This window comes from Argentina anserina, chromosome 2 (genome assembly GCF_933775445.1).
Source record: "Argentina anserina chromosome 2, drPotAnse1.1, whole genome shotgun sequence".
Lineage (NCBI taxonomy): Eukaryota > Viridiplantae > Streptophyta > Magnoliopsida > Rosales > Rosaceae > Argentina > Argentina anserina.
The window spans coordinates 18,624,931-18,652,369 of record NC_065873.1 but is presented as its reverse complement, the minus strand read 5'-3'; the positions used below and the strand labels follow the sequence as shown (position 1 = coordinate 18,652,369).

At 40.4% G+C, this 27,439-nt stretch overlaps 2 protein-coding genes and 1 pseudogene across 3 annotated transcripts; 2 read left to right on the top strand and 1 right to left on the bottom strand.

Annotated features, from left to right (window-relative positions):
* Nucleotides 1–328: 328 nt before the first annotated feature.
* On the bottom strand, nt 329–6,636 carry LOC126782506 (phospholipid--sterol O-acyltransferase). 2 transcript variants are annotated; one of them, XM_050507763.1, is made up of 16 exons: nt 6,322–6,636; nt 6,097–6,232; nt 5,867–6,011; nt 5,524–5,693; nt 5,343–5,419; nt 4,810–5,023; nt 4,548–4,722; nt 3,974–4,073; nt 3,370–3,464; nt 2,964–3,015; nt 2,758–2,829; nt 2,343–2,511; nt 1,739–1,843; nt 1,569–1,653; nt 1,385–1,473; nt 329–846 (listed from the first exon to the last, which is right to left on the bottom strand). In XM_050507763.1, the coding sequence occupies exons 1-15, from the start codon at nt 6,535–6,537 to the stop codon at nt 1,392–1,394; spliced, it is 1,893 nt and encodes a 630-aa protein (XP_050363720.1). In that variant the 5' UTR covers nt 6,538–6,636; the 3' UTR covers nt 329–846; nt 1,385–1,391. The 2 variants fall into 2 exon arrangements, 1 of the variants encoding a protein (XP_050363720.1); XR_007670765.1 differs by lacking the exons at nt 329–846; nt 1,385–1,473 and having other exon boundaries at nt 1,570–1,653; nt 1,739–1,833.
* Nucleotides 6,637–6,825: 189 nt separating this feature from the next.
* Nucleotides 6,826–17,056, top strand: LOC126782507 (exocyst complex component EXO84B-like; annotated as a pseudogene).
* A 4,959-nt stretch (nt 17,057–22,015) lies between these two features.
* On the top strand, nt 22,016–27,412 carry LOC126783167 (BRCA1-associated RING domain protein 1). The gene is made up of 13 exons (XM_050508580.1): nt 22,016–22,170; nt 22,277–22,330; nt 22,411–22,481; nt 22,958–23,053; nt 23,162–23,619; nt 23,916–24,164; nt 24,255–24,355; nt 24,908–25,094; nt 25,202–25,278; nt 25,542–25,629; nt 26,016–26,181; nt 26,710–26,828; nt 26,934–27,412. Exons 1-13 carry the CDS (start codon nt 22,043–22,045, stop codon nt 27,276–27,278), a joined length of 2,139 nt encoding a protein of 712 aa, XP_050364537.1. The 5' UTR covers nt 22,016–22,042; the 3' UTR covers nt 27,279–27,412.
* Nucleotides 27,413–27,439: the final 27 nt, after the last annotated feature.

The following is a 27,439-nucleotide window of genomic DNA, read 5'->3' as shown; positions in this document are numbered from 1 at the left end:
AGTTATTGCAGGCTCTCCAAACACTGGTTTGAAATTGATCTGGGGCCTTTGCAATGTGAGCTCGAGTTGCAGACATTGCAACTGATTTTATTCAATTCTTCGGTAGTAGATCAAACTACCAGAAATCACACTTCGTAGCGAATTCTGGGCATACTAGCTAGAACATGAATATGAATCAGTTTGACAAGCGACTACCTTATTTCAAACTCTAAGTTAGTTCAGTGATACCACTGTGTTTATCGAGCTGAAATTATGCCGAGCAGAATATTAGTAACCACCATGAATAAGAAAAAGGGGGAACAAATTGTTCTGGCCTCAATCTAATATACATAATCAGCAAGAATAGCAGTATTGTAGCAGCTCTATACCAAGTTCAATATATCCTCGTATAGTATAGTACTCAGTTGTCTCGAATGGGTCCCTGCTCGATTCTGAGACAACATAAATAGATACATTTTTCAGGAAAATAACAATTTGATGGCAAACCATGTTAACAATGAATTCAAGTACTTTGGTGGTGCAATGGTCAGCAACATGGTGCTTAGAGGAAGCTACCAGAAAAAAATTGATTTTATGGAGAGAGAATTTGCTTGGGGGAGCAGGGAGCTGAGTTGGCCAAAGCAGATCTAGCAGAGGTCTTCTCCAGTTGCAAACAAAGGCTTAGCTAGCGCTAAGTTAGATATCTACTGAAGACAAAATCATGCAAGATCCAAGACTCGCTAATTGTGCTAAAAAAGTACTCGCCCACTAAACTGTTGCACAATATCAGTTTCGTGTCTTGCTTGTAAATGGTAATGTGCCTCTGATCAGCGCAAATATTGGCAACTTGACAACTTGGCAAGGGACCTGATTAATTTTGACGGTAGACTCATTAGGTAATGGGACAGAACTGATAAATCAAAAGAACATCAACTAGACTAGATAATTCATTTCTTATAAATAATATAATAACAACAATTATGTCATATTGTTAAATTGGCACAACAATTTAAATCTCTCAGCATTACATAGTTTACATCGTGTGGTAACAAATTTTAATTCATGCAGATGACTAAAGTGGTATAAAGAAAAAAATATCAAACAGGAATTTTTTTTGTTCTTTTTCAAATGTATCATTTTTGAAATGCCAGAACAGGTATATAGATACTAGATGCTCATTCATAATTAGTTATTTGTAATGGTAATCAAGTGATTACAACTGGCATTATTCCTGAGTCATAGAAATTGTATGCATTCAGATTGAGCACAAGTGCTGGCATTAGATTTTATTCATTTTAAGATTAAAACAATGAAGAACAATAGATACCTTTTAATCTACAAACAAAAACAAATGAAATTTAAAGTATTAGTGTTGATATAAGAGTAAGCTGGTGAAGACACATACCTCTCATCTACAAGTAGTGCGAAAGAAGATCTGCTCTAGAATTCTTCAACCTACAGCTCTGTCCTAAATGAACATCTCCAAACAGGTACCTACATCACAAACAAAAATTAACATTGAAAAGAGGGTCGGAAAGGAAGCTTTTGCTTTCTAACAAATATATTTAAAACTTTGAAACAATACAAACCTATATTCACAGTATTCAGCCCATGCACATCGAGCTTTTCCATAATCCCAATAGCAGTCTTCATTCCTCAAAGGTCCGCGTTTGGCTGTTGCAAACTACAATTATTGGCAACATACTTAAATGAGGAGGACGTGAAGAAAGAGAAAATGATAATTTCAAATAGCAATCACCTTTAGTGACGAATTTTGACTTAGCATCAGGATGGATATCATGCCACATTTGAAGCCACAACTCTCTCATCAGAACCGGGGATCTGACAATGTTCCTATGATTCGCTACATTACGATACTGTTAGTGCAAGGTCTATTTGCTAGATACTGTTCGTGTAAGGTGTATTTACTGGAGCATATTACATATTTTAATTGGTAATATACAAATTAAGTTGCTGCAGATGGTGATATTAGAACGACACCTTGATATTTTTGTAACAAGAATTTACACACGCACACACATACTTAAAACTACAAGATACCTAATTTTTTTCTTAATTATCAGAAAAGACTACAAGTTAAAAAGATTAGACAATGACGATATTCTTTTACCAATATCAATGCAACTGAGAATTGGAAAACAGTAATTTTTCATATGTTCTATCTTACTAAACTCTTTCAAAACCTAGCAGATGTGATATCAGTAGCAAGTGCAGACAAAGTTTATCACAGATGCACAATTAAAATCTGTGTGGGAAAAGCTATGGCTGGTTTTTTTATAAAGTAAGTTCCATACACAAAAGTAATGCTTCAGTTGTCTGTGACCACTGGTTAAGATTCACACCTTTATCTATCTCCCAAACTGCCGTCCTCCTTCCTGGTATACTTTCAGAATCTTCATAGTAAGTTATGTACTTGACCCTGGGCAACCTTGTCATGTTTGGCAAAATATCTTCTTCATGATGATGTTCTACATTCAATTCCTCTTGTACATTGGAACCATCATGCTCAGCCTACAATTTCAAGAGAAACAAGAATAAAAGTCTCAAAAGAAGGTTACTTTACTGATGAACAAACATAAACAAAAGAACAGTGTAATGAATGTAAGAGAGATTTTTGACCAGCTTCCTGTCACACAAAGACATAAAGGTGCGAGTACGAAGGGTGTGTTCCATGAATATTCTTCTTTTCTTTCTTAGAAGAGATGATTGCACTAAATTATTGCAGTCAGAAGTGTTATGTAATTAAATGAAAATTACCTGGGGAGACCTCGTTATATTAACTTTTGGTCCCAGCCAATTCTTGCACCAAGATAGAGAATGGTATGGTACCTGTCAAGTTACGAGTTATTAAGTGCCATGAATCCCATGATTGCTGTTTATAGTAGGACCACAAATAAGTAATACTGAAGCAGAAGTATAAAACATATTCAATAATGGAATCATGCTTGAGTGCTGTAACTCACAGTCTCATCCCCACTTGCTGCTCCTGGATGTCCTTCGAAAAGATTTCCCGACCTACGGAAAAAAAAAAATATAGACTGTCAAGTTTCCAAAAAATAGAGCCTGAAAACATGGTGAACTTGAAAACATCAATTCAATATGATTGTATAGATACAGAATGATGTTACACAAATCAATTAGTGAACAAAGTCACCACCTCGTGATTTTTTTTATAATATTTTTCTTTTATTCCAAGCCCAAACCAGATCAGTTCAATTATGAATAAGCATGCAGTTACTATATTCATGTGACACAAGCTTACACATGTTCTGCAGTAACTGTAATAAAGTGGCGTGTGGATGAATGCAAACACCCACTTGTGCATACATTCTGCGTATTGCTGTAGATAATTACTATTATGAAATTCACCTTGAGAACAAGGAACCTTCAATCTCATATATCACATCGGTAATGATCCAGTTATCGGGGTAGGGCTTTCCACTTGGTGCAAAATAGTAACCAACCTGTTTTCAATTGCCAAGACACCAAATCATTCACCACAACACCCATGCCATCTAAATGAAGAACAGGCACCAACAAATCCCTAGTCAGAAGAAAGAGATATCTTAGGATGAATATAAATTAATAGCTTTTCTTAATGGCAATCAACTCATAGAGAATCTAACCCAATTGAGAACAGCGAACAGACTTAACTTGTAAACCGTTGCTTATGTGAACAAAGAACCATGTGTGATTCTGAAATTAACCATTATAGTATGCTTACGATGATCAAATCATAACAGGGTTCAAGCATTCTCAAATAAAGTATATCAATTTGCAAGAAAAACAATAAGTAACATAAACTCAAATTGTTTCCAAGAAAGAACAATAATATGAAAGCAAACACAAAAATTTCCAAATAATCCGTGTGATACCAAAAATAAATCAACAAACCAAGTAGCAGATGATCCAACAATTAGTTGCTTCAGTCATGACAGAAAATAACACATCCATAATGACATTGCAATTGTACCTCAGTTTTCAAGCCTGTTCCATAGATGCAAAATATATTTTTCAAAGGAGGTCTTTCCCATGGTGTGAGTGGATTTAAAACTGGATCATCAAGATATAGCCTGAAACAAAGCATTGCAAAAGCAGTCAAGTTGAAATTCTAACCAAAACAACATGACCATGCTTAGTAGAACTTCAAAATGTAGAAAGGACAGAAGCAGATCTCGTAGCAGACAGTGTTTGTTACCATTGGCACTACCCGTGATTCTCAACCTACGTGACTGGAGCACATACTAGAGCTAATAACATATTGTACATACAAATGACAGCACAGAATACAACTTGGGGCGGAGCTACTTGAGGGCAAATGGGTGCCATGGCACCCCTCCATGTTTGAGTTGTCTATGTATTTAACCCTTATAGCATGGTTTAATTGAATCAAACTTGAGTCAATTGTATGTAGTGGCACCCCTTAATTTTTGTCTTTAGCTCCGCCACTGAATACAAGAGTTGTAAGCACAGCACGTCCTAAACTAGCATCATGTAGAAAAAGGAAAGTACTATAATATTCAACAAAAATACTGAAAATTACCCACTTCTTTAATTGGTACAAAATCCTCTTCATATCTGGGTCATAATCCTCTATTGCTTTGAAAAGTGTCCCATCTGCTATTTCACGGGCAGAGAAAGACAACTGGGTAGGTAATCCACATTCTATGCTAGAAAAGTTGGTTGCAGTCATGTCGGTAACAGATGGATAGGCCTCATAGCCTGTAGATATATCATGCCAAAAGAGTACATGATATTAAGATGTATCAACATAGAACTTAGAAAACTTGTATGGGGTCAAAACTTTACCACGAGTTGCAGGAATTTCAATGTTGACGATATTTGTTGGCCATCCAGAGAAGTTCAACTGATATTCCCGCTTCTCACAGTGATACGTATGATGACTTCTCTCGTCTCCCCCAGAAAAGTGGTTCCAGTATTTATTTTCTCCTTTACAATACTTTGAAAATGGCAACATCCATAAAGTAGAAGCAAATGAATTGACCATCAACCGAGCTGTTCCCTGATCATCACAAACATTCACAATGCACTATATCAGTTTGAATCAAGTCTAAGTTTTGCAGTTCTGCAATCTATATCCTTTACAGTTTTCTGAGCCTAAGGTACAAAACATAAGTTCAGGTAATTTCTAGGTGCATCTAGATACCTAAATGAAAATAACTGAGTAAAATGTTTGCCTATCCCGATTTTTATTTTCAGTTTCACATAAGTGAAGTATACTAGTAGCATTAAGAGAAGAAGAGCCGATATCTTACATCGTGCAGCACTTACTTGGTTATAGTATAATAGAAAACATAAATATGAAAACTATAGGTCACAACCTCAGAAATAGGAAGGCCAAATGTTAGCCCAGAAAGAGTTCCTTTGACAGTCTCAGTTGCACCAAGAAGTGGAGCTCCTGGAATTAATGCACCAAAATAAGTCCCATATAACTTGCTCGGAACTATTGGAATCAACTAAACTCTTGCAGCAGACAGATTCTGATGAAAATAAAAGGCATACCGACAGCAAAATAGGCATGAATGTGGTCATCCAGCCATCTGACATAATGTTTCGGTGCAATCTCCAGCTTTAGCCACTCCAGAAAGTATCGGAAGACATGATTACCAAGTGAATGTGCAAACACTACTGAAGGGCCTCCGCGAAGTTTCAGTGCTGTCTCAAATGTCAATCTGTAGTAATTTAATTTCCAATTAATAAATGCACATGACTAACTCTAAATCTTCTCCTATAGCTCATCATCACTAACACAATGCTCATCGTTTCTCTATCGAAAAAAAACATAAAGCCCATCATTTCTCTATGCTAAAAAGAAGATACGAATACAGAGAAGTAGGTAACTAACTTGAGCTTGTGAAAGTAAAGGTCTCGCTCCTCAAGCATGGAAGGCGAAAGCCTCCAATCATAAGGAACAGCAATGATTGCATTCGCTTCGATTCCAAATTCTATACACCATTTCACCCATTCCTTCCACACTGAAGAAAGAGGACCTTCCAGAAACCAAGTAACAAATGCAGCAATGAGTAAACTAAGCAAAAATCGAAAGCGAAAAAAGCCGAAAGAGGCACAATGTACCGGTTATATAGCCAGGATCGAGCTCAGTGATGGCAGAGAGGCCGCTATCGGGTCGGGACTTGCAGTCAGGATGATCCGTTTGGTTGTGCGGGTCGAGCAGCATGCACTTGAGCCAGCAGTTCACGGCGGAGAGAAGCTGAATCGCCGTCACCGTCAATACAAGAATATCAAAATCAAAATCAAAAGCAAAAGCAGAGAGAGAGAGAGGAGGAGGAGGAGGAGTACTTTGGTGGTGTCGAGCCAGACCAAATCGAGAGGGTTGAAATCGAGAGGAGAGTAAGGACAATCGAGGATGGACCAGGCGCGGAGCTGAGTGGAGGCCAAGCCGGGGATGATGATGCCGGAGAGCTTGGAGTAGTCGCCGCTCCAGTCGTCGCCGCCGACTCCATGGAAGAGGAGGAGGAACGCCGTGAGCAGGTGGAGCTTCCACGTTGTTCGCATTGCTCTGCGATTTTTGGTTAGAGTTCAATTCAATTTTCCCTTTGTGATTTTTTTTGTGCGGGACAAAAATTGCAGGTGGTCTAGTATTACAGTTGGGGAGTTGGAACGCCTACCACTTCCAGCAGCTTATTGGTTTCGTTTCGCTTTCAGGCTCTTTATACTTTATACAGCCCCCACGACGTCGTTTCGTTTCGTCTATTATCTCGTAACCATGCTATGCAAGTATGTTTTTTGACGATAAACATAAAAAACGCTTAAAAAGAAAAGTCTCAACGACAACCTATACTATGAAAATCAAGATTAAGAGAAGACTGTAATCGAAAGAGGAAGACAGTAGTGCCAAGTTCGTAGCATAAGCTATCAATTAAAATACTCCATCCCACTCTCCGGTGCTAATGGATAGCAGCTATTCCCCATGGATTCGTCTTCCACTTCTACTCGATTTCGCTTCCGAGACCTCCCGGAAATGGAGAACTCCACGCCCTCCGTCGTCTCCATTGACCCCGACGATGACTCCGACCTTCAATCCATGACCGCAAAGGTTAGTCTATTATCTTGAATCGAGTTTGAGTTAATTTTATGTAAATTATTCGAATTACAAGTTTGATCACATGTGGTATGATTTGATATTAGGGACCGCACTTGTAAGGCCGCAAGCAACCTTGTCCAAGGTCATGAGTCATGCCTATGGCCGGTTGCTTGCGTGCTAGTGGCAGTATTGTAATTTATATTTTCTGTAATTTCCTTTTTTAAGTTGGCTCATGGTGGGAAGGTTCCATGTTTCCCCCTGCCAAGTCTAGTTTTGCAAAATATGCTATTATAGGGAGGGGTTCCTAGGCGGCGACGGTTGGCCTACGGAACTAGTATAGGTACTCACTTGGCTTACTTGTTACTCGTTCATCGATTAGCAAGTGCCGCACGGTCCGCCTTTTACTCTACAAAAGTCGGCCCGTGACAGCTGGTATCAGAGCCGGCTTGCCGGCTGTGCTTAAGACTCATACGATGGTGGGAAACATGACGAACGCGCAACGGTTCGATTTCTATGATCAACAACTCGGTGAACTTGCGGGAGTCCCTGATAGATTGATTGATATTACCTCCTTGTTGGATCGTGTCGATCTAGAGAAGTTGGCGACACGAGTGGAAGACCTTGAGGAGTTAAGGGACCGAGTGGTGGCCCTAGAGAAGGCAGAAGCTCCCAGGGGAGGAGCAGGGCCTAAGAAGGAACTTGAAAAGCTGAAGGACCGAGTTTCGGCCCTAGAGAAAACAAGAGCTCCCGAGGGGGGAGGACATGATGATGAAGATAGAGGAGGTGCCTCGTTAGAGCAGTTGGGGGCCATGAGTGATGCCCTTGACACATTACATGTGACTATGGACACCCTCGCTGAGGATGTCCGAGCCACCATTGATGCGTTCAAAACCGAGCTGTTGGAGATGAACACCAAGCTCAATCTTGTTGTTCGAGCGATGTCAAACCAACCTGTGACGGACTACAGGAAGGTCAAAATACCGGAACCTCAAGCTTACGGAGGGGCACGGGATGCCAAGGAGCTTGAGAACTTTCTATTTGATATGGAACAATACTTTCGAGCAGTAAAGCCTGATTCGGAAGAAGCGAAGGTAAACATGGCGACTATGTACTTGTCAGGAGATGCCAAGTTATGGTGGAGGACTAAATACAATGATATTCAAAGGAATGTTTGCTGCATTGAGACATGGGAGGATCTCAAGAAGGAACTCAAAACCCAATTCTTTCCTGAGAATGTCGATTATATTGCAAGAAGGCAATTGAGGGAGTTGAAACACACCAACAACATTAGAGATTTTGTGAGCAAATTCTCTATGATCATGCTCGACCTCCCCGATATGTCAGAGAAAGATCGGCTATTCTACTTCCTTGAAGGATTGAAGCCATGGGCTAGAACTGAGCTCCAAAGACAAAGGGTCCAAGATTTAGCCTCGGCCCAAGCAGCGGCAGAAAGGCTGACTGATTACACATTCGAAGAGAACTCTGCGAGGAAAACCTCTTCCTTTTCGAATGTGAATATCAATAGAAATGCCAGACCGGGTCCGAGTAGAAGTGGGGGAGGAGAGTCAAGGTCCTCGAATTTTGGAGGGGGGGATAGAAGGGTTATTGGTGTCAGGGACACTGCCTCCTCCAAGCCAGCAGCCTCCACTGGGGTGTTTACTCCACGCCCGTTCAGTTATACAGGCTTCACCCCAAGACCCATATCGTGCTTTCTATGCAAGGGACCTCATAGGGTGAATGAGTGCCCTCACAAGACCGCTTTGTCAGCATTACAAGCCCAAATCTCGGCCAAAGAAAATGAGGAACACCAAGAGGAAGTGGAAGAACCTAGCCACATGGGGGCATTAAAATTCCTTAATGCGGTAGAGAAACAGACCCCCATGCCAAAGAAGCCATTGCTAAAAGGCTTAATGTTTGTTGAAGGTAGCTTGAATGGGAAGGGAGCCAAGAGCGTGATGGTCGATACGGGTGCCACCCACAACTTTGTGTCAGAAGCAGAGGCACGAAGGTTGGGGTTAAAAATCGAAAAAGATACGGGTCACCTGAAAGCAGTTAATTCCTCACCCTCACCCACAATTGGGGTATCTAAAGGCGTGCAACTGAAGTTGAACAATTGGGAAGGAAAGACGGATTTGGTTGTCGTGCAGATAGACGACTTTGATGTAATCTTGGGGATGGAATTCATGTTGGAGAACAAAGCCATTCCCATACCCAATGCTCAAAACTTGTTGGTTATGGGGGAAAGGCCTTGTGTAGTGCCGGCAAAGCTTAGGCCACCGAGTGGACCTCGCCTCTTGTCGGCCATTCAATTCAAGAAGGGTGTGAAGCGCCAAGAGCCGACATATGTCATTGTCCCCCTGGTAAAAGACAAAGTTGAGGAGGAGACGATTCCAAGGGAGATTATGGGAGTGTTGGAAACTTACAAAGACATGATGCCATCAGAACTTCCCAAGGAATTACCACCAAGGAGGAATGTTGATCATGAGATCGAGTTGCTCCCTGGGGCCAAACCTCCTGCGAGGGCACCCTATCGAATGGCCCCTCCAGAACTAGTAGAGTTGAGGAAACAACTTGGGGAGCTACTGGAGGCAGGGTTTATCCAGCCCTCCAAGTCTCCATTTGGTGCGCCGGTGCTATTTCAGAAAAAGCAAGATGGGACTTTGAGGTTGTGTGTGGACTACCGAGCTCTCAACAAGGTCACCGTGAGGAACAAGTATCCTATTCCATTGATACAAGACTTGTTCGACCAACTCAGTGGTGCCCAATATTTCACAAAGCTGGACCTTCGCTCGGGGTATCATCAAGTCCGCATCGCAGAGGGAGATGAGTACAAGACTGCATGTGTCACTCGATATGGTGCCTTTGAATTCCTAGTGATGCCGTTCGGGTTGACTAACGCCCCTGCTACTTTCTGCACATTGATGAACCAAGTCCTTAGCGACTTATTAGACAAATTTGTGGTGGTGTATCTGGATGATATTGTGATATATAGTCCCACATTAGAAGAGCACGTGGAACATTTGAAGCTGGTGTTTCAACGATTGCGGGAGAACAAATTGTATGTCAAGCGAGAAAAGTGTGCGTTCGCACAAAGTTCCATCAAATTCTTGGGACATGTCATAGAAAGGGGAAGAATCAGGATGGACATGGGAAAAGTAAGAGCTATTGAGGAGTGGCAGAGCCCCAAGAACGTGAAAGAACTGCGCTCCTTTCTTGGACTAGCCAATTACTACAGGCGGTTCATTGAAAATTATTCGGAGAAGACGACTCCCTTAACAGACCTTTTGAAGAAAGGAGTGGTGTGGAGTTGGAATGAAGGCTGTGAGGAAGCCTTCTTAAAGTTGAAGCAGGCAGTTATGGAGGACCCTGTCCTTGCCTTACCAGACTTGAGCAAGCCATTTGAAGTGCAAACCGATGCATCCGATTTCGCTCTAGGAGGTGTCTTACTGCAACAAGGACACCCGGTAGCCTATGAGAGCCACAAGCTCTCGCCCCCAGAAAGAAGATATTCTGCCCATGAGAAAGAGATGTTAGCCGTGATTCACTGCTTAAGGACTTGGCGACACTACTTGTTGGGGTCGAAGTTCCTAGTCAAGACTGACAACTCTGCAGTGAGATACTTCCTGACACACCCAAAGTTAACTCCAAAACAAGCTCGATGGCAAGAGTTCCTTGCGGAGTTCGACTTTGAGTTTGAGTACAAGGCAGGTCGCACCAATCAAGTTGCAGATGCCTTAAGTCGTAAAGCCGACCTGGCGGCCCTTCGTGTCTTGGCTACTATGTCTGGCAGTGTAGTAGCTACAAATATTAAGGCAAGGATCAAGGAGAATCTAGAGAAGGATCCAGTAGCTCAAGCCCTTGTCAAGCTAGTGAAGGAAGGGAAAAGTCGCAGATTCTGGTTAGAAAATGACTTGTTGATGACAAAGGGGGGAAGAGTGTATGTTCCCCGGGCCGATGGGCTGCGAAGGATGCTCATGAGGGAGTGTCATGACACCTTGTGGGCGGGTCACCCAGGATGGCAAAGAACCCATGCCCTCCTCAAGCAGGGTTACTATTGGCCTCAAATGCGGGATGATGTGATGGAGTACACCAAGACTTGCTTGACCTGCCAACAAGACAAAGTGGAGCGGCAAAAGACTCCAGGGTTGCTAGAACCACTATCAGTACCTAGCCGACCATGGGAAAGTGTCTCTTTAGATTTCATCACCAACTTACCCAAGGTTGGAGAGTTATCCGGCATCCTTGTAGTGGTTGACAGGTTCTCAAAGTATGCAACTTTTGTGCCAACCCCAAAGCATTGCTCGGCCGAAGACACTGCGGCCCTCTTCTTCAAACATGTGGTGAAGTATTGGGGAGTACCGCAAAATGTTGTCAGTGACAGAGATACCAGATTTACAGGGTCATTCTGGACAGAGCTGTTCAAGCTGCTGGGGTCAGAACTCAACATCTCTTCCAGTTATCACCCCCAAACAGATGGACAAACTGAACGATTCAACTCAATGCTGGAAGAGTACCTGAGGCACTTTGTCCAAGCAAACCAGAAGAACTGGGTGGAGTTGCTAGACGTAGCACAATTTTGTTTCAACTCGAAGAAGAGTTCAGCCACCAACAAGAGTGCCTTCGAGATAGTTAACGGCCAACAACCACTCCTACCGCACACCGTGCAGGAGGTGTACAGGGGCAACAATCCCCGTGCTTTCAACTTCACCAAAGAGTGGAAGGCCAACGCTGAGATTGCTCAAGCTTACTTAGAGAAGGCAGCAGGGAGGATGAAGAAATGGGCAGATCAAGGCCGGCAACCTAGAGCCTTCCAGGAAGGGGACATGGTGCTTGTCAAGCTTCTCCCTGAACAGCTCAGATTCCTCCGTTCCAAAGATAAGCGATTGTTCAAGAAATATGAAGGCCCACTTCCTGTTATCTCAAAAGTAGGGAAGTGTTCATACAAGATCGCCATACCACCGTGGATGAAAGTTCACCCAGTGTTCCATGTTAGCAACCTCAAGCCGCACCATCCCGACAAGGAAGACCAAGCCCGCAACAAGCCTGCTAGAGAGCCTGTGGAGATCAGATCAAGCAAGCCAAAGGAGGTCGAGGAGATTTTAGCTGAAAGAGTTGTTAGCACGTTCAAGAGTCAGGGGCGAAACCAAGCAGTTCAAGAGCGACCACGCCAGCAGTACTTGGTGAAGTGGAAGGGGTTTGGAGATGAAGAAGTAAGCTGGGAGAATGTGGAGGCACTGAAGAAGTTCAAGCAGAAGATTGAAGACTTCAAGTCCAAGGCAGTCGTCGAGAGCGCCGACAGCTTTAGTGGGGGAGGATGTTAGGGGCCGCACTTGTAAGGCCGCAAGCAACCTTGTCCAAGGTCATGAGTCATGCCTATGGCCGGTTGCTTGCGTGCTAGTGGCAGTATTGTAATTTATATTTTCTGTAATTTCCTTTTTTAAGTTGGCTCATGGTGGGAAGGTTCCATGTTTCCCCCTGCCAAGTCTAGTTTTGCAAAATATGCTATTATAGGGAGGGGTTCCTAGGCGGCGACGGTTGGCCTACGGAACTAGTATAGGTACTCACTTGGCTTACTTGTTACTCGTTCATCGATTAGCAAGTGCCGCACGGTCCGCCTTTTACTCTACAAAAGTCGGCCCGTGACACTATGCAAGTATGTTTTTTGACGATAAACATAAAAAACGCTTAAAAAGAAAAGTCTCAACGACAACCTATACTATGAAAATCAAGATTAAGAGAAGACTGTAATCGAAAGAGGAAGACAGTAGTGCCAAGTTCGTAGCATAAGCTATCAATTAAAATACTCCATCCCACTCTCCGGTGCTAATGGATAGCAGCTATTCCCCATGGATTCGTCTTCCACTTCTACTCGATTTCGCTTCCGAGACCTCCCGGAAATGGAGAACTCCACGCCCTCCGTCGTCTCCATTGACCCCGACGATGACTCCGACCTTCAATCCATGACCGCAAAGGTTAGTCTATTATCTTGAATCGAGTTTGAGTTAATTTTATGTAAATTATTCGAATTACAAGTTTGATCACATGTGGTATGATTTGATATTAGGGAATCAAGCATCTATGTTTAGAACTCGGGGAGCTGAAGGCTGCATCCAATGTTGGTTTTCACACTCACATCTTTGCTAATTAATTAGGTAAACTCTTCACTCTTCAGCTTATATAGATACTTTCCTTGTTCTCGTTGCTCTACAAATCCTCGGCTTTCTAATTAGTATGTGATGTTTAATCATATGTATAATTTGGTGTCGATAGTGAGTAGAGCGGTAGAGGTTATGAGTTGATTGGAAAATCAAGTGGAGTGTGTTGTAATAAATGTAGAGTCTTTGAAGAAGTAGGGCGTCTGGAGAGTGAGCTGATGCAACTGAAGAACCATGTTTTGAGCCAAAAGAAGCTTGTGAGTGATCTTGTAGATGGCATATATTCGAAGGTTTCGACGGAGGAGAGTATGGACTCGTTAATTGAAGAATCTGAAGAGGAAGAGCGTCTGATCAGTGAGTTAGAGGCTCACGCAAATGATGTTTTGGGAAGGTTGGACACTCTCTTGTCTGAGAATAGGATAGATGAAGCGCTGGCTATCTTGGAATTGGAGGATGAGAATATTCAAAGGATGCAGTTTGAAGAGGATTATCTGGAGGAAGAGTTGAGACTATTCGACTCTGCAATTTCAGAGAGGAAAGGCTTGGTTACACAATGGTTGACAATGGTGGCTGAAAATCCAAGAATCTCTGCAGCTGAACTTCAGAAATCACTGGTGGGCATTTGCAGACTAGGTGATAATCATCTTGCAACTAGTTTATTGCTCAAATATTACCATTCACGCATTGCTTCTGGGATACAAAATTTCAAGGCTTCAAAATCGTTGTTGGATAGGTTTACATCAGGGAACTTTCAAAGTTTGTCTTTTCTATGATTTCTCAAGCAGCAAGAAGTTTTGCGATGTTATATGGGAAAAATTCTCCTTATGCACCAGAAGTTCTTAAGTGGACTAGTGAAGAAACTAAAGCTTTTGCTGCTTGTTTTGATAAATATGTTAAGTCCATCTCAGAAGTAAGTGGCGGATTATCCACAGCAGTAGAAGCTGTGCAGTTTGCGACTTCATTTTGTTCTTTGCTGGAAGCTCAAAGACTAGTGTTGAGGCCATACATGATCAAGCATATTCGCCCTTGCATGGAAGATGTTCTTGATATACATCTAGACCATTTTACAAAAGTCATTCAACTGATACATGGGTTGTGGGTAGATATCTTGTATCCGGAATTATGAATGAACGTTGCTCTTCCATGGTTGTTGGTCATCAGCCAGAATATTGTGTGCTCACTAACAGCGGCTGGAAATTTGTAACAATACTGCAGGTATGTACAAGACATAAAGAGAACATAAAATGATGCATCCACAATAGTAGTTCATGTTATGATTCAAGGCTAATGGTAATGGTGATGTATGGTAATGATATGATGCTATTCTTACTATTTTTTTATTGTGTGCTTCAGGGCTATCACTGTAGATGTCAGCCCACTACTTGTCCTTGAAATTGAAGAATAAATTCTTAGTGGACTTATGATGCTCTTCAAAAAGTATATAGAAATCCTTGAAAGAGCCATCAACTGTGAAACAACTATTACAGAAAACATTAGTTCAAAAATCAATTTGGCAGAGTCGGTGCAACAACAAGTTTCCATTCTAGCCAATCTATCAGCACTTGAGCAACTTTTCTCCAACATGGTCAGGAGTATTTTCAAGGGTGCTAGTGACAGTAATTCTGAATTAAGAAAACTGCACCCCAATGGTTATCAACAGAAGGAAGTTGACAGTTGTATATTGTTCATTCAAGCAGCCTATCTTGGGCTCAGATCTCTATTATGTGAGCAATTCATCGATAAAGTAATGTTTTGGAAAACTAGATACAAACTTCCAGAAATCCACATTGATAGCCAGGGAGAGTTTTGCATATTTGATGGAGGAATGCCCTCCCTTACCTTCCAGGTATCTTGTTACATAATTATTTTTTTATCTATGCCAGATAAATAAATGAACATCAATCTATTCCAAGTTAACAATTAACAAAAAGAAAGTAAAAGTAACAGTCTTTTTTTTCTTGAAATTATGTCTAAAAGGTCATGATGTTTGGTACTTTTTATTTCTTAATGTTGGGCAACAAGCTGCGTTATAAATTTGCATCTGCAACTGTTCAGTTACATTAAAGTTTTAAATTGTAGATAGCTGCTGAAAATGTTGGATGTATCTGATGCGTTGGGTCAATATTGATGGGACAAAGTCCAAATCTTCAACATGTCATGCCTTTGACAACCTGTCACCTCACTTTTCTCCTCAGAATTTACAGCATCAGTCAGTTATATCCTCTTAGTTAAGAAAAGTTGTAAAAAGGGGTCTTGGACTATATGCTGCTGATATTGGACCTTTTGATGTGAGTATATGAGTGTATATGCTACTTATATGGTCTTGATTTTGATGTATGATCAGATACTGTTTTTAGGCTGAGGAAACTTGAGAAACTTTCCGAGGACAGTGTTTTTGAAGTTGAATGGTTGATAGAGCTATTAGGGGATCTTATAGAGGCTGCTTTTGTTTGTATTTCAAATAACAAAGAATTCAGGGATACTAGGGAGGAGAATATAACAGGAGATCATCCTCTCACTTTTACGCAGGTTTGTAGCTCCTCCTATTTTTCTTGTCCCTTAGGCATGCTTTGAGAAGTGCTAGCAAGTTGCTTACTATCCACTTCTTTTGTCATGATGCTTGTTCATTCAACTTATTTTATACTTATTGTCCATAATTTGATTACTGTACTGTGCGTCGTCGTCCTCTTTCTTTCGTCCAATATGAGGGAAAGGGCCAACTGCCAAGTAGCCTGAAGCTAAGAGGAGGCCGGCCACCTCGGAAAACACAGCGCCAGATCCAATTTGGTGAGTCTCAGACTTCTGGTTTGCCCGTTCTAGCTTAATGGTTAGGCGTTCTGGTGTTCTGTAGCATTGTATGAGCCTAATGTGTATAGAGCGTAACTCTGCTAATGGATACTTTCAGTCAGGTTCTAAAACATGGCTGACCTTGGTCTTTCCGGTAAGAAGGACAAACGGAGGAGTGGTTTGGTCTGGTATCTGTAACTTTCATATTTCTGGGTTTTGATCCTAGTATTCTTTCACAAACATGATTGAAGAAATTGCCCCTTTACATTGTGCACTGCAGGTTCTTCTTCGTGCCAACATGATTGGCTACACTGATATCTCTGGTTGTTATATTATAACGCACTGGGCGATGAAGATATGAGAGAATATGAAAGTAAGTGTTGCATCAAGTCATGTGCAGTTGTGCAAATTCCTATGAACAAAGGAGATTATCCAACTTCAGCAAAACATGTTTGTTGCAAGGACATGGGACGAGTTTATGGAAGCTCTAAACCAAAAGAAAATGAATTTGGCTCCTTGGTGTGATGAAATGGTACGTATGATTGTCACAAAACTGTCATCAATTCGTCATTATGATATAGCTTCCATCTGACGAGCCCAATTTCTCTCTTGGTTTGTTCATTAAAGTGTAGGAGAGGATGTGAAAATACGAATCAAGGGTGAAGGTGAAATGGGAGCGGCTTGAAGCCTTGAACTTCCTGAAGGTACATCATTCATTTTTCTCTGATTCAGGTAGTATAAGGCCGTAGGCACTTTGTATATCTTGATAATGTGGATTATTGATGTTGTAGCTTATCTGCTTGTATGTGACTGTGTGTGAGCAATTGTGTATTTGCAGGTACATTTTGCTTTGGCTCTAGAGAAATCATCAAGGCGGTGGACCTATTGGGGGAGGTCGTGCTAGAATATACTTCCGAACAATATTTGGTGTGATAACTGTGATTGATAAGTAGTTAAACCAGCTAGTAGATATATGTAACTCATATTGTGTGATTGACTCACTAGAAGATGCTTTTTTTTTAATATGGCAAACTGTCCTTAATTTATTAAAATCAAACTAACAAAGGAGGAGAATAAAATAACCTGATCTCCTATGTCTGATAAACTCTAACAAAGAGGATAAACAAAACCTCAATCTGGCATGTGTACACCCACACACATATGCATGCAAAACCATATATATAACAAATTCCTAACAAATAGCAAACTCTCAGCCAAGAAACCCTTAATTAAAGGACGGGATGAAGCTAGTAGTATTGGCAGACAGTTGTAAGATACTAAGAATAGAGAAAATAGACAGATCGTGATGCTTCTTGTAAGGATGAAAAGAATGCATAACAGACTCTCTAGACAATTCCAAAAGATGACGTTGGGTTTCTAACACATTAAAAATCTTACATTCGAAACGCACCAGATTCTTAGTGATCCAAATAAACCAAATTAGATTACATGAGACTATAAACCAAAGTTGACGTTTAGGTTTTGGGAACGCTGAAACACCAACACCAATAAATACTTCATCAAGGGTACCCAAGGCAAGAATGAATGAGAAAATAGAAGGCAAACTCATTTTCATAAAGCCACAATTTCAGAACAATGCAAAAGAAGATGTATACCCGATTCCGCATGACTTCTACAAAAGGAGCAACGAGATGGAAGTGAAAAACCTCGCCGTTGTAAAACCTCATCAGTTAGTAAACGCGCCCATGAAGAGCCTTCCAAATAACAAGAGTTTTGCGGGGTTGAATTGCTTTACTCCATATCACTTTACCCCATCTTTATGCTCACCATGATTTGAGAAGAAAACAAAAGCTTCTTTTGTTGTCAGAATTCTTGAGAAGGAGTGCGGCCATAAAAGAGAGTCAGATGTGTCTGCATCAGGCAGAGCAATGCTCTCAATTTTTTCTGCTGCTTGAGAGAATGAAGAAATAAAATATGCTGGGAGAACTCAATGAGAATAACAATAACATCATTCACCTTAGCATGCAGTGGAATAGATCCACTTACTCCAACACTAGTAGCAAGAGGCTCACCCAACCAATTATATTGCCAAAAAGATATTCTCTTACCATCACTAACACTCCAATGCAAAGAATTTAAAAACATTTGCCAACTTTTTTTAAGACCCAACCAGACTGAAGATCTTTTGTAAGACTTTATAGGTTGGAAATCATCTTTCAAAAAACGAGCTCTAAGCAAAATAGAGGCTGGAGAGAAAGAGGAGAGCATCTTCCAACATCTATTTATTAAGAGAACACGATTAACCTCAAATAGATCATGTAACCCCAAGCCTCCTTCCTCTTTAGGTTTACAACAGTGACACCAAGCAACAAGAGGCATGTCTATTTTCAAGGGGTCTCCAGTCCAAAAAAAATTCATGATCCAAGATTGAAGGTCATGAAGTAAACCAGCCGACCACTCATAAATCTGAAAACTATAAACCAAAATGTTTTGAATCACTAACTGAAAAGTTGTAACCTACCCGCTTGCGACAACATAGAACATTTCCAAGAGGACAACTTGCATCTCACTCTATCTGCAATGGCTTGAAAATACACTCTCTTGGGACGTCCCTGGAAAATCGGAACCCCAAGGTATGCGAATGGAAGAGACCCCTGCTTGACACCTAAAATTTTCCGGATAACAAATCGTCTACGGTGAGCATATTTCCCAAGGAACACAAGCAATTTAGATTTATTGACTATTTTCCCTGAATTCAAGCCATATTCCTCCATAAACTTCATTAGATTCTTCAAATATCTCTTGGTACCCCGCATAAAAACCATAATGCATCATCTGCAAATAGAAAATGCGAGGTGGAGTAATATTAAGAGGAGCTGACAGTAAATCAATAAGTTCATCCTCAGCCAGCTTAGTGAGACCTCTACTTAAAAGCTATTCCGCAAGACAAAAGAAAATAAGTGACAAATGAAGGGTGGGGAATGAGCCATCAACATCATCTAAAGCTTCATTAGTAACTATCATTGAGTTCTCTACATCAAGGATTTGAGCATTTGGCCCCTAGAACACTTGGTTTGCCAATTGCTCAATTAATTCATTAGCAGCCCCCACAATAGCCTCCTGAGCTAGAATGATAAACTGATTTTCACTAGAATTAGGAGTACATGGCCTTGGAACCAAATCTCTATCATCTTTAATAGTTCTCCCTTCATCAATGTCTCTCTTATTGTCTTAAATAGTTCTTCCTTCATCAGTGTCTCTCGACTCAAAATTCATCACTTGATCAACTTGTGCTATCACTGTACATGTTTATGTACGTGATGGAACCGTACCATTAATTTCAGTTGGACTAATTGATGGTTGAGTCTTTATACTTTGATCATTTGAAACCTTCTCTTTTACTCTGTATTCTTGTCGGACCTTCGGTTTCGAAATTGGCTTCTCAGAATGACGAGTCTTTGGATCACCTTGTAATTATCTACAACGATCGGTCATATGCCCAACCATACCACAATGAGTACACATATTCTCATAAACAATCTCAATAGGAAAACAATGTGTCTCAAGCTCGACCATGAGCGAAGATGGCAGTTCGTTTGCAAGATCAACATCTACTAGCATAGTAACTGAACTCACGCTCCTTAGTAGTCTTGTCCAACTGCAAGGGCACGCCCACTCCACGAGCAATATCCATGAGATGTCGTGGATGCTAGTAATTTTGGCTCAAACCATACATCCTGACCCAAAGTTGGGCATGTGTTTGTAGAAGGACATTCCCAGGGACAAAGTCAGATTTCCATTGTGACAATCGGAAGAGACCATAGGGCAGAGTGCATGTACCACCCCCCCAAACTCTACGTAAATCATTCTCAGTGCCGAAGTGAATATCAAAGTAGCCTTTCCCGAGTGGGACAAAACGCCATGGCGCTGATGGCTTCCATAAATCGGCAAGTAAACCCTTGAGAACATATGTTTTCATTGGGACAAAACTCTTACGCAATAACAACCTACCAATCAAATTGGTTGTGAAGCTTTTTAGTTGCTCATGGTAGAGAGCTTCATTGATCTTGACATAAGTCATGTCTCCGCGTTTGACCGGAGTAGGCAATTGGTTTAGAGAGACCGAAAACTCAATTGAGTTGGAGAGAACAGAGGCAAAAGTTGTTGCTTTGGGAACATATTGAGGACGAGGAGCCTCCTCTATTAGACACAAGAAAGCCCATGGACACGCGGCTGTACCTCTGCTCATCGCCGACATGACAACGTCAGTGGAAATCCTCGGATGCAACACTTTTACGACTCAAAGAAATTCCGGAGGACAAAGTTACTTAGTGTTGCGGGCCGTCAGCCAAGAATTACTCACAACTAGAAATAGTCTGTCTCGCAGCTCTAAAACCGCGTCTCATCTTCGTTTTCTTTCTTTCTCAGACATATCATCAAACAAGTTGTTGGCGTGACTTGTGGCACACACACTCTCCCCTCCTTGTGAACTCAAGAGGTATCAAATTTCAGTATCAAATTCCACAGCCAAAGCCTGAACAATCAGACGAAGAGGAGAGGAAATAGATGGGTTAGGTGGGGTGGGTCAAAGTCTCAGACGAAGCAGACTTATCTATACATGGTTGGTGGTTTATGGCAAGGATGAAGAAGAAGAAGGCAGCAGTGCCGCTCCTCTTCCTACGAAGGTTTCTGTTGGTTGTTCCCCTGTCTATAGATTAGATATAAAGCTGAGCAAGGGTGGCTTCAGACAAGAGTATGTGGGTCGGCTTGTTTTTGCTGGTTCAGAAAACCAAAGACCTAACAGTAGGCAATATTGGTTTCGAGTCGGTCTTTTCAACACCACTAGAAGATGCTTCAAAACAATGATAGACTAGTAGATATATAGTGATTTTTTAATGCGTGACGAGTTTATTGTGTGATTTGCAATATTTATTCTGAAATCTTATTTCATGTGAATAAGTTTCTCAAACGGTGACAAACTGTCAACACATTCGTTTTCCATTGCTGAATCCATTCTCCAATTCCCATCAATATATAGTTCATTTCCCTTACATTTTTCCATTTTAGAAAATCGACATTTAAGGCTGTCCTCAAGTCTTTAAAAATGCTAATATACATGATAGTTTCACAATGAATGTCATCTACCCTAAAATGTCAACGGTTTCATTCTAGGGTTTAAGCCTCACATCCCGTTAGAAATTTAGAACCTTATCCGTCATAAATCATAATTAAATGCGATTCTTATCGAATTATAAGATTCATTTCACATAACCATTAAATTCGAGTTATCTGCAATTAAAATAGGAAAAAACTTGCGTACAAACTAGTATGTACGCGTGCGTCCAAACTCTCGTTTATTTGCACACTTTGCGAATATAAATACATGATTTTAACCGTTCAAAGGTTTAGTTTATTACTAAAGATCATTTATGTAAAAGATCAACATAAACAAAAATTGTCTTCATAGTCGATTGCATTAAACAAATGAACGGTTATGGTGAAAGTTAGTAGTCTCATGATAAACCGTCAATTTGTTTGATGCAATCGACTATGAAGACGATTTTTGTTTATGTTGATATTTTACAGAAATGATCTTTAGTAATAAACTAAACTTTTGAACGATTAAAATCATGTATTCATATTCGCAAAGTGTGCAAATAAACGAGAGTTTGAACGCACGCGTACATACTAGTTTGTACGCAAGTTTTTTCCATTAAAATACTCAATCTCAAACATAAAAAAAAATCAATGTTGTACTTTAAACCTAGCTCCGTGCGCGCGCTCATATAACTAGTGGAGCTAAAAAAATTTCGAAAACGTCAAATACCGAAAATGGTACAGAGTCAACTTCCGCGGGAAAAGCCAGAGGCTCTCTCAAACCAATAGGAGGAAAAAGGGCGCCAGTTCACTCAAAAATTCCAGCACCCCGCTTTTTTCCACCCTCCACGTGTCCCTCCTCGCCTCTCCACCAATAGAAACCCGCCGCTTCTTATACACTCCTCCACACTCGCAACACTTCACACACTCCACAGTCCACACCTCTCTCTCTCTCTCTCTCTCTGCACATTTCCCAATGGCCGACTCCGTCAACCACGCTTCAGATTCCGGCAATCACCGCAACGGCGTCGTTTCGTCTACGAACAAGAACGCCCTCAAGCTCCACCTCCAGAAGCTCGGCCTCGAGCTCACCTGCCCTCTCTGGTTCGTATTCCTCTCTCTCTCTCTCTCTCCGTCTTTGATTTCATCAGAAACGAACAGATCTTTGATTTTTGAGCCTGAAATGTTTGATTTCGTTGTTGAATTGCAGCCTAGGGTTCTTCAATCGGCCGACACTGCTGCCGTGCAATCACATCTTCTGCAGGTTCGTCTCTTCCATTTTTTGACCTAATCGATTACTCTGATTCTCAGAGTTCTGATATTTTGATCCCGATTTGTTTGCAGCGGCTGTGTGCCCAATCGGAACAATTTCGGAGCGGAGTGTCCTCTCTGTAACATCCAAGTTCCTGGTGAAGGTATGTGTGTTTATGCTTTGGATTAGAGATGGTAATTTTCCTAGATTAATTTGGCTTTGTCATCATAATCTAGGTTTAGCTGGTAAATTTCCATGATTAAGATTATGTGGTGGGAAGTAGTAATTTTACATTAAGCCTATTTTAACTGGTTGAATTTACTGTTGTCTGTGCGTAGTATGAGGGGAGTAAAGGAAATGGAGTAGCTGTCACACTGTTTAGTCTAGCGCTTGTGAATTGTGATTGACGTATAGTAGCTAAAACAATTACGAATCAAAAATGAATTAATGGTTGATTGATTTGAGGTGTAATAATGGATATCGTAAGTAGTCGGGTTTCTGGGTCTCAAATCTCTAGGTCTAGATCGTGAATCAGAAATGATGTATGAGACCCGAAAAAAGCTTTGAAAAATTATTATGTGTGGGGTTATAGATAAGTTCTGTATGTCGTTCTGATGCAATGATATTGTGTGATGATAGATCTGAGGCAAGCGCCTTTCATGGAAAGCATTGTAGCAATATACAAAAACATGAAGGCGACTTGCTGTATCAACTCATCCCAGCCCATATCTTCAGGTACGACATCTCAAAGTAAACACTCTTGAACTTTCCTACCATCCCTAGTAATATACAAACTTTATCAGGGGCTAATAATTGAAGCTTTCGTTATATATATTTTTGCAGATGGTATAACAGCTTCGGGTCAAAGGCAGGTTTCACATAATGCCAGTTTCGCAGGGAAAACAACTAAACAATCGTTTGACAATTGCCAAGAGGGTAAATCAGAAAGTGCCCAGATCATTGTTTCATCAAGGAGTAATAAGCGAGTTTGGGTTCCATGTAGTCAGAAATATTCTGTGACAGATGGAATTGAGAAGGATGACAAAGGAGACACCTGTAGCATGCCAATAGATGGTAACCTTGAAGGAGTCGAGTTGCGTACAGGACTAAAATCTAATGTTGGGGTAGATCACATTTCACCATCACCAAGTTCTCTAATGAGATCTGTGGCACTGAATGAGTGCACGACTGCAGAAAGAGATGTGAATCCAATAGTGCAGTCTTTGCTGGATAGTCCTCCTTCATTTGGTGATCTCAGGGGTTCAGATAATGATAATAGCTTTGACCAGCATTCTGAGCAAGTAAGAATTGTCTAGTTTCTAAATCTCCTTTGCATAAGTCAGTGCATATCAACATTAATTGTTTGGATCATATAGTGCAGTACTGTTATTGTCTATGTTCTTTGAAAGTGTTGAGGATTTGATTTTGATAGATTCTTGAAAAATTCATGTTGGAATTCAAATTTGTGAGTTTGTAGACATGGATGAACTTTACTTTTATTTTTCATTTGAGAACTAGTTTTACTGAACAGTATTTTGTTTGTACTTGTCTTGAAGTTATACTGTATATATTTTATAATGGTTTTTTCTTTCTTCAGATTTCAGACAGTTCTTTGATCAGGGGGTCAATCAGGAAAATTGATGATAGAACAGAGCAATTGAGGCCTGATGGTTCTGCATCTGATACTGATGGTCATTTGAGGGAACTCAAGAGACCAAAAAAATTGGACTGTGGGTCAGTCTCAGGAACTAATTCTGAGCAGAAACTTGAATTAGGAACACGTTTGATTGTGTCTTATGCAAATAACACAATCTGTGCATTTTGCCAGTCTTCCACAATCTCAGAGGTTAGTTTCTATCATAGATATCCTAACCTCAGTACCTTTATTTATACATGTCAAAAAGTTTAACTCACTATTCTGAGTGAAATCCTTCAGGCCACTGGGCAAATGTTGCACTATTCCAAGGGGAAATTGGTGGAGGGAGATGGTGCAATTGTTTCTGATGTCATGCATGTTCACAAGATATGCATTGATTGGTATGTTCAAGAAGTAATTCTGACTTTTTTCTCTACATAGTTGTGAAAATGGTTTTTGTTCAATCTAAAAGTTTGATAAAGTTAATGCTGTTTTTATTATTGAATAGTCTAATATGCCTATTCAGTAACGGTTATAAATTAAAATCTTACAACTGTAAGTCTGTAATGATCTTACCCATATTGTTAACTTTGACTTACATAGTCACGATGTAATATTCCAATTCAATATTAATCAAACAAGATATGTGGTTATTTATTTCAAGATATCCAGGCTTGATTTTTTAATTTCAGACTATTAGATATGCTTCAGTTTTTTCTTCTTAAATGTGTGGATCCCTTTGGTTCTGCATCTTTTTGACCTTGGAAAATCTGTATCCTGTGATTTGGTTTCATATATGATAGAAAATATGAATTAGTATTTTCAAATCTGGCTTGGAATAATGTCCAGGGTTAATAATTTAATACTCAAGAAAGTGATCGACAGTTAACGTTGACCTGATTGCTATTAAAGTGCATGATTCTGGATAAAATATTGTGGATTTTGTACTGCAGGGCACCACAAGTGTACTTTAAAGATGATACCATTAAAAATTTGAAGGCAGAAGTGACAAGGGGTGCAAAACTAAAATGCGCTAAATGTGGGGTAAAGGGAGCAGCCTTGGGATGCTATGTGAAATCCTGCCGACGAAGCTATCATGTTACGTGTGCAATTGAAGTTTCCAAGTGCCGTTGGGATAATGTATGTCTTATGATTTCTTTGCTTTACTATGTCCTCTTGCTAGTTTCATTTGTCTCTGCCGAAATTGAGCCCATTAATTAATTGTTGTGTTTTTTGGTTTGGTACAGGAAAACTTTCTGCTGCTGTGTCCAACACATTGTTCACATAGATTTCCCAACGAGAAGTTGAATCATCACAAGCACAAGTATGACATCATTAACTCAGCAGTGTTTATTGTTTAATTGAAGCAGATATTTTTCTGTTTTGGCACTACAAAATATTAATTGGTTTTGAGTTTTGAGTTTTGACTGGTCGCTTGTCAAGCTAATCTATTCACTCACAACAACATTAAGTCAACAAAAGGAAGATGTTTGGAAAATGCTTCTTCTGCAGTTACATTGCAGAAAGTTGATTGTACCCTGTCAATGTGAATCTAATTCTCGATCTTTTCCCGATCTGCTCAAACAGAAAATTTCAGCTCTCCAACGTTAGAGCAGCTTCAAATGGAGTGAACAACTGGGTCTTTTGTCCTTCTGGTTTGTCTTCTGAAGAGAAGGTTAGTTCAGAAGAGAATTTCTATTTTTTTTATGACTTGGTTTTATGATGCTAATAAAAATTTTGGGGAGTACCTTGATATTCTTGAAGTTGGGTTGAGCTTGTATCCTAAGATACTGACTTTTCTTTTCATTGGCTTATGAGGACCTTGTTGTGGTACAAATACTAATAAGCTTCTCAGTGTCTAAACATGTATGCATGACCAAAAACTTGAATAGTAACATTATGCGTCTTTAATTGGTTGTGAGGCTTGGGTAAATTTATGAGGGATTTTAAGATCCTTGATTTCAGGCCTAAATGTACAATCTGCCACACTAATTCCTTTCAGTGCCATGTTTGTATATAATTTAAAAATCATTGCTTTACTAGAAACTTATAATTGTGCAGTTTTTTCTAATCACATTTGCTGAGACAAATGGTGCAACTTTGTCCAAGAGCTGGACACCTGATGTTACCCATGTGATTGCTGCCCTTGATGGGGATGGTGCATATGTCCGGACATTTAAAATTTTCATGGCCATTTTGGCAGGAAAATGGATTGTGAAAATTGACTGTAAGTAATTACCTGTGGACTATTGTTTCGATAAGATTACTTGTGCTTTTGTTTGAGCTGGATACCGGGTACTTTGATTGGTAATTCTGTGCTCCTTAGTTTTGTACAGGGACTTTATATGTTTTTTTGTTTCTTTAAATGATTCTTCTGGTTAAGGTTTCTTTCCCTTGATTTTTGTCTGTGTATGTTTTTTAGATTAGTATGTGGATTCTAAGGGTGCCTGTATTTTTTCCCCTTTTCTGCTTCACTTGTTAGAGAATCTCATGTACGTTTGGTAATTGGTACCACTATTTGGAGCCACATTGTTTGCCCATTAATGTTCAATCCTTGGGATTATGTGGAACAACTATTGTTTGCATCCTGTAACATAGTTTTTACTTAAAAGTAAATCTTCTTAAAGTACAGAATTCTTGTCATGCATGTCTTCTCACGTCAATCTTAAGTTGTTTTTCTATTTATTTTGTAAACCTGGCATCTTCTTTTTAAAATGGGTGAACCTGGCTTCTAATTACACTGAATTGGGTGCAGGGGTAAAAGCATGCATGGAAGCCAAGCAACATGTGGATGAAGAACCTTATGAAGTTACTCTTGATAACTATGGGTGCCGCAGTGGCGCGAAAGGTGGCAGGCTTAGGGCATTAAGCAATGTAAGTCCCTCTAATGGATACCATGTTCTTCTGCAAATGTGAACTCAAATAATTAGGGGCATTAACTTATTCAGTTCTCTCTAATTGGACCATTTTCCTTTGCAGGATCTGAAGCTCTTCAATGGTTTGAATTTCTATTTTGCTGGTGAATTCGTACTGGAACGGATGGAAGACTACAAGAAATTGGTCCTAGCTGCAGGAGGTACTGTTTTTAACAGTAAGGAAGAATTGCTGGAAGCAAGTAATCATGAGAAGGGAGCTTCAAGGATACTAGTTGTTTACAACCTTGACCCCCCACCAGGATGCAAGTTGGGGGAAGAAGTTACCATACTTTGGCAAAGGTCTAATGAGGCACAAGATATAGCTTCAAAAATTGGAGCTGAATATGTCTTTCACACATGGTTGTTGGAGTCTATTGCGAGATATGAGCTGCAGCCAATTGTCTGTTGACGAAGTATGCAATGGGGTCATTCTTGTTTGTATGTTGAACTACCAAACAACCATCCAGCTACAGGTATGTCGAAGATGGCAATCTGTATGTTTTGTTAGAAAGGTAGGTTGAAGATGGTTGTGTATATGCTTCATTAGATCCATGCAACCTGTGATGTCAT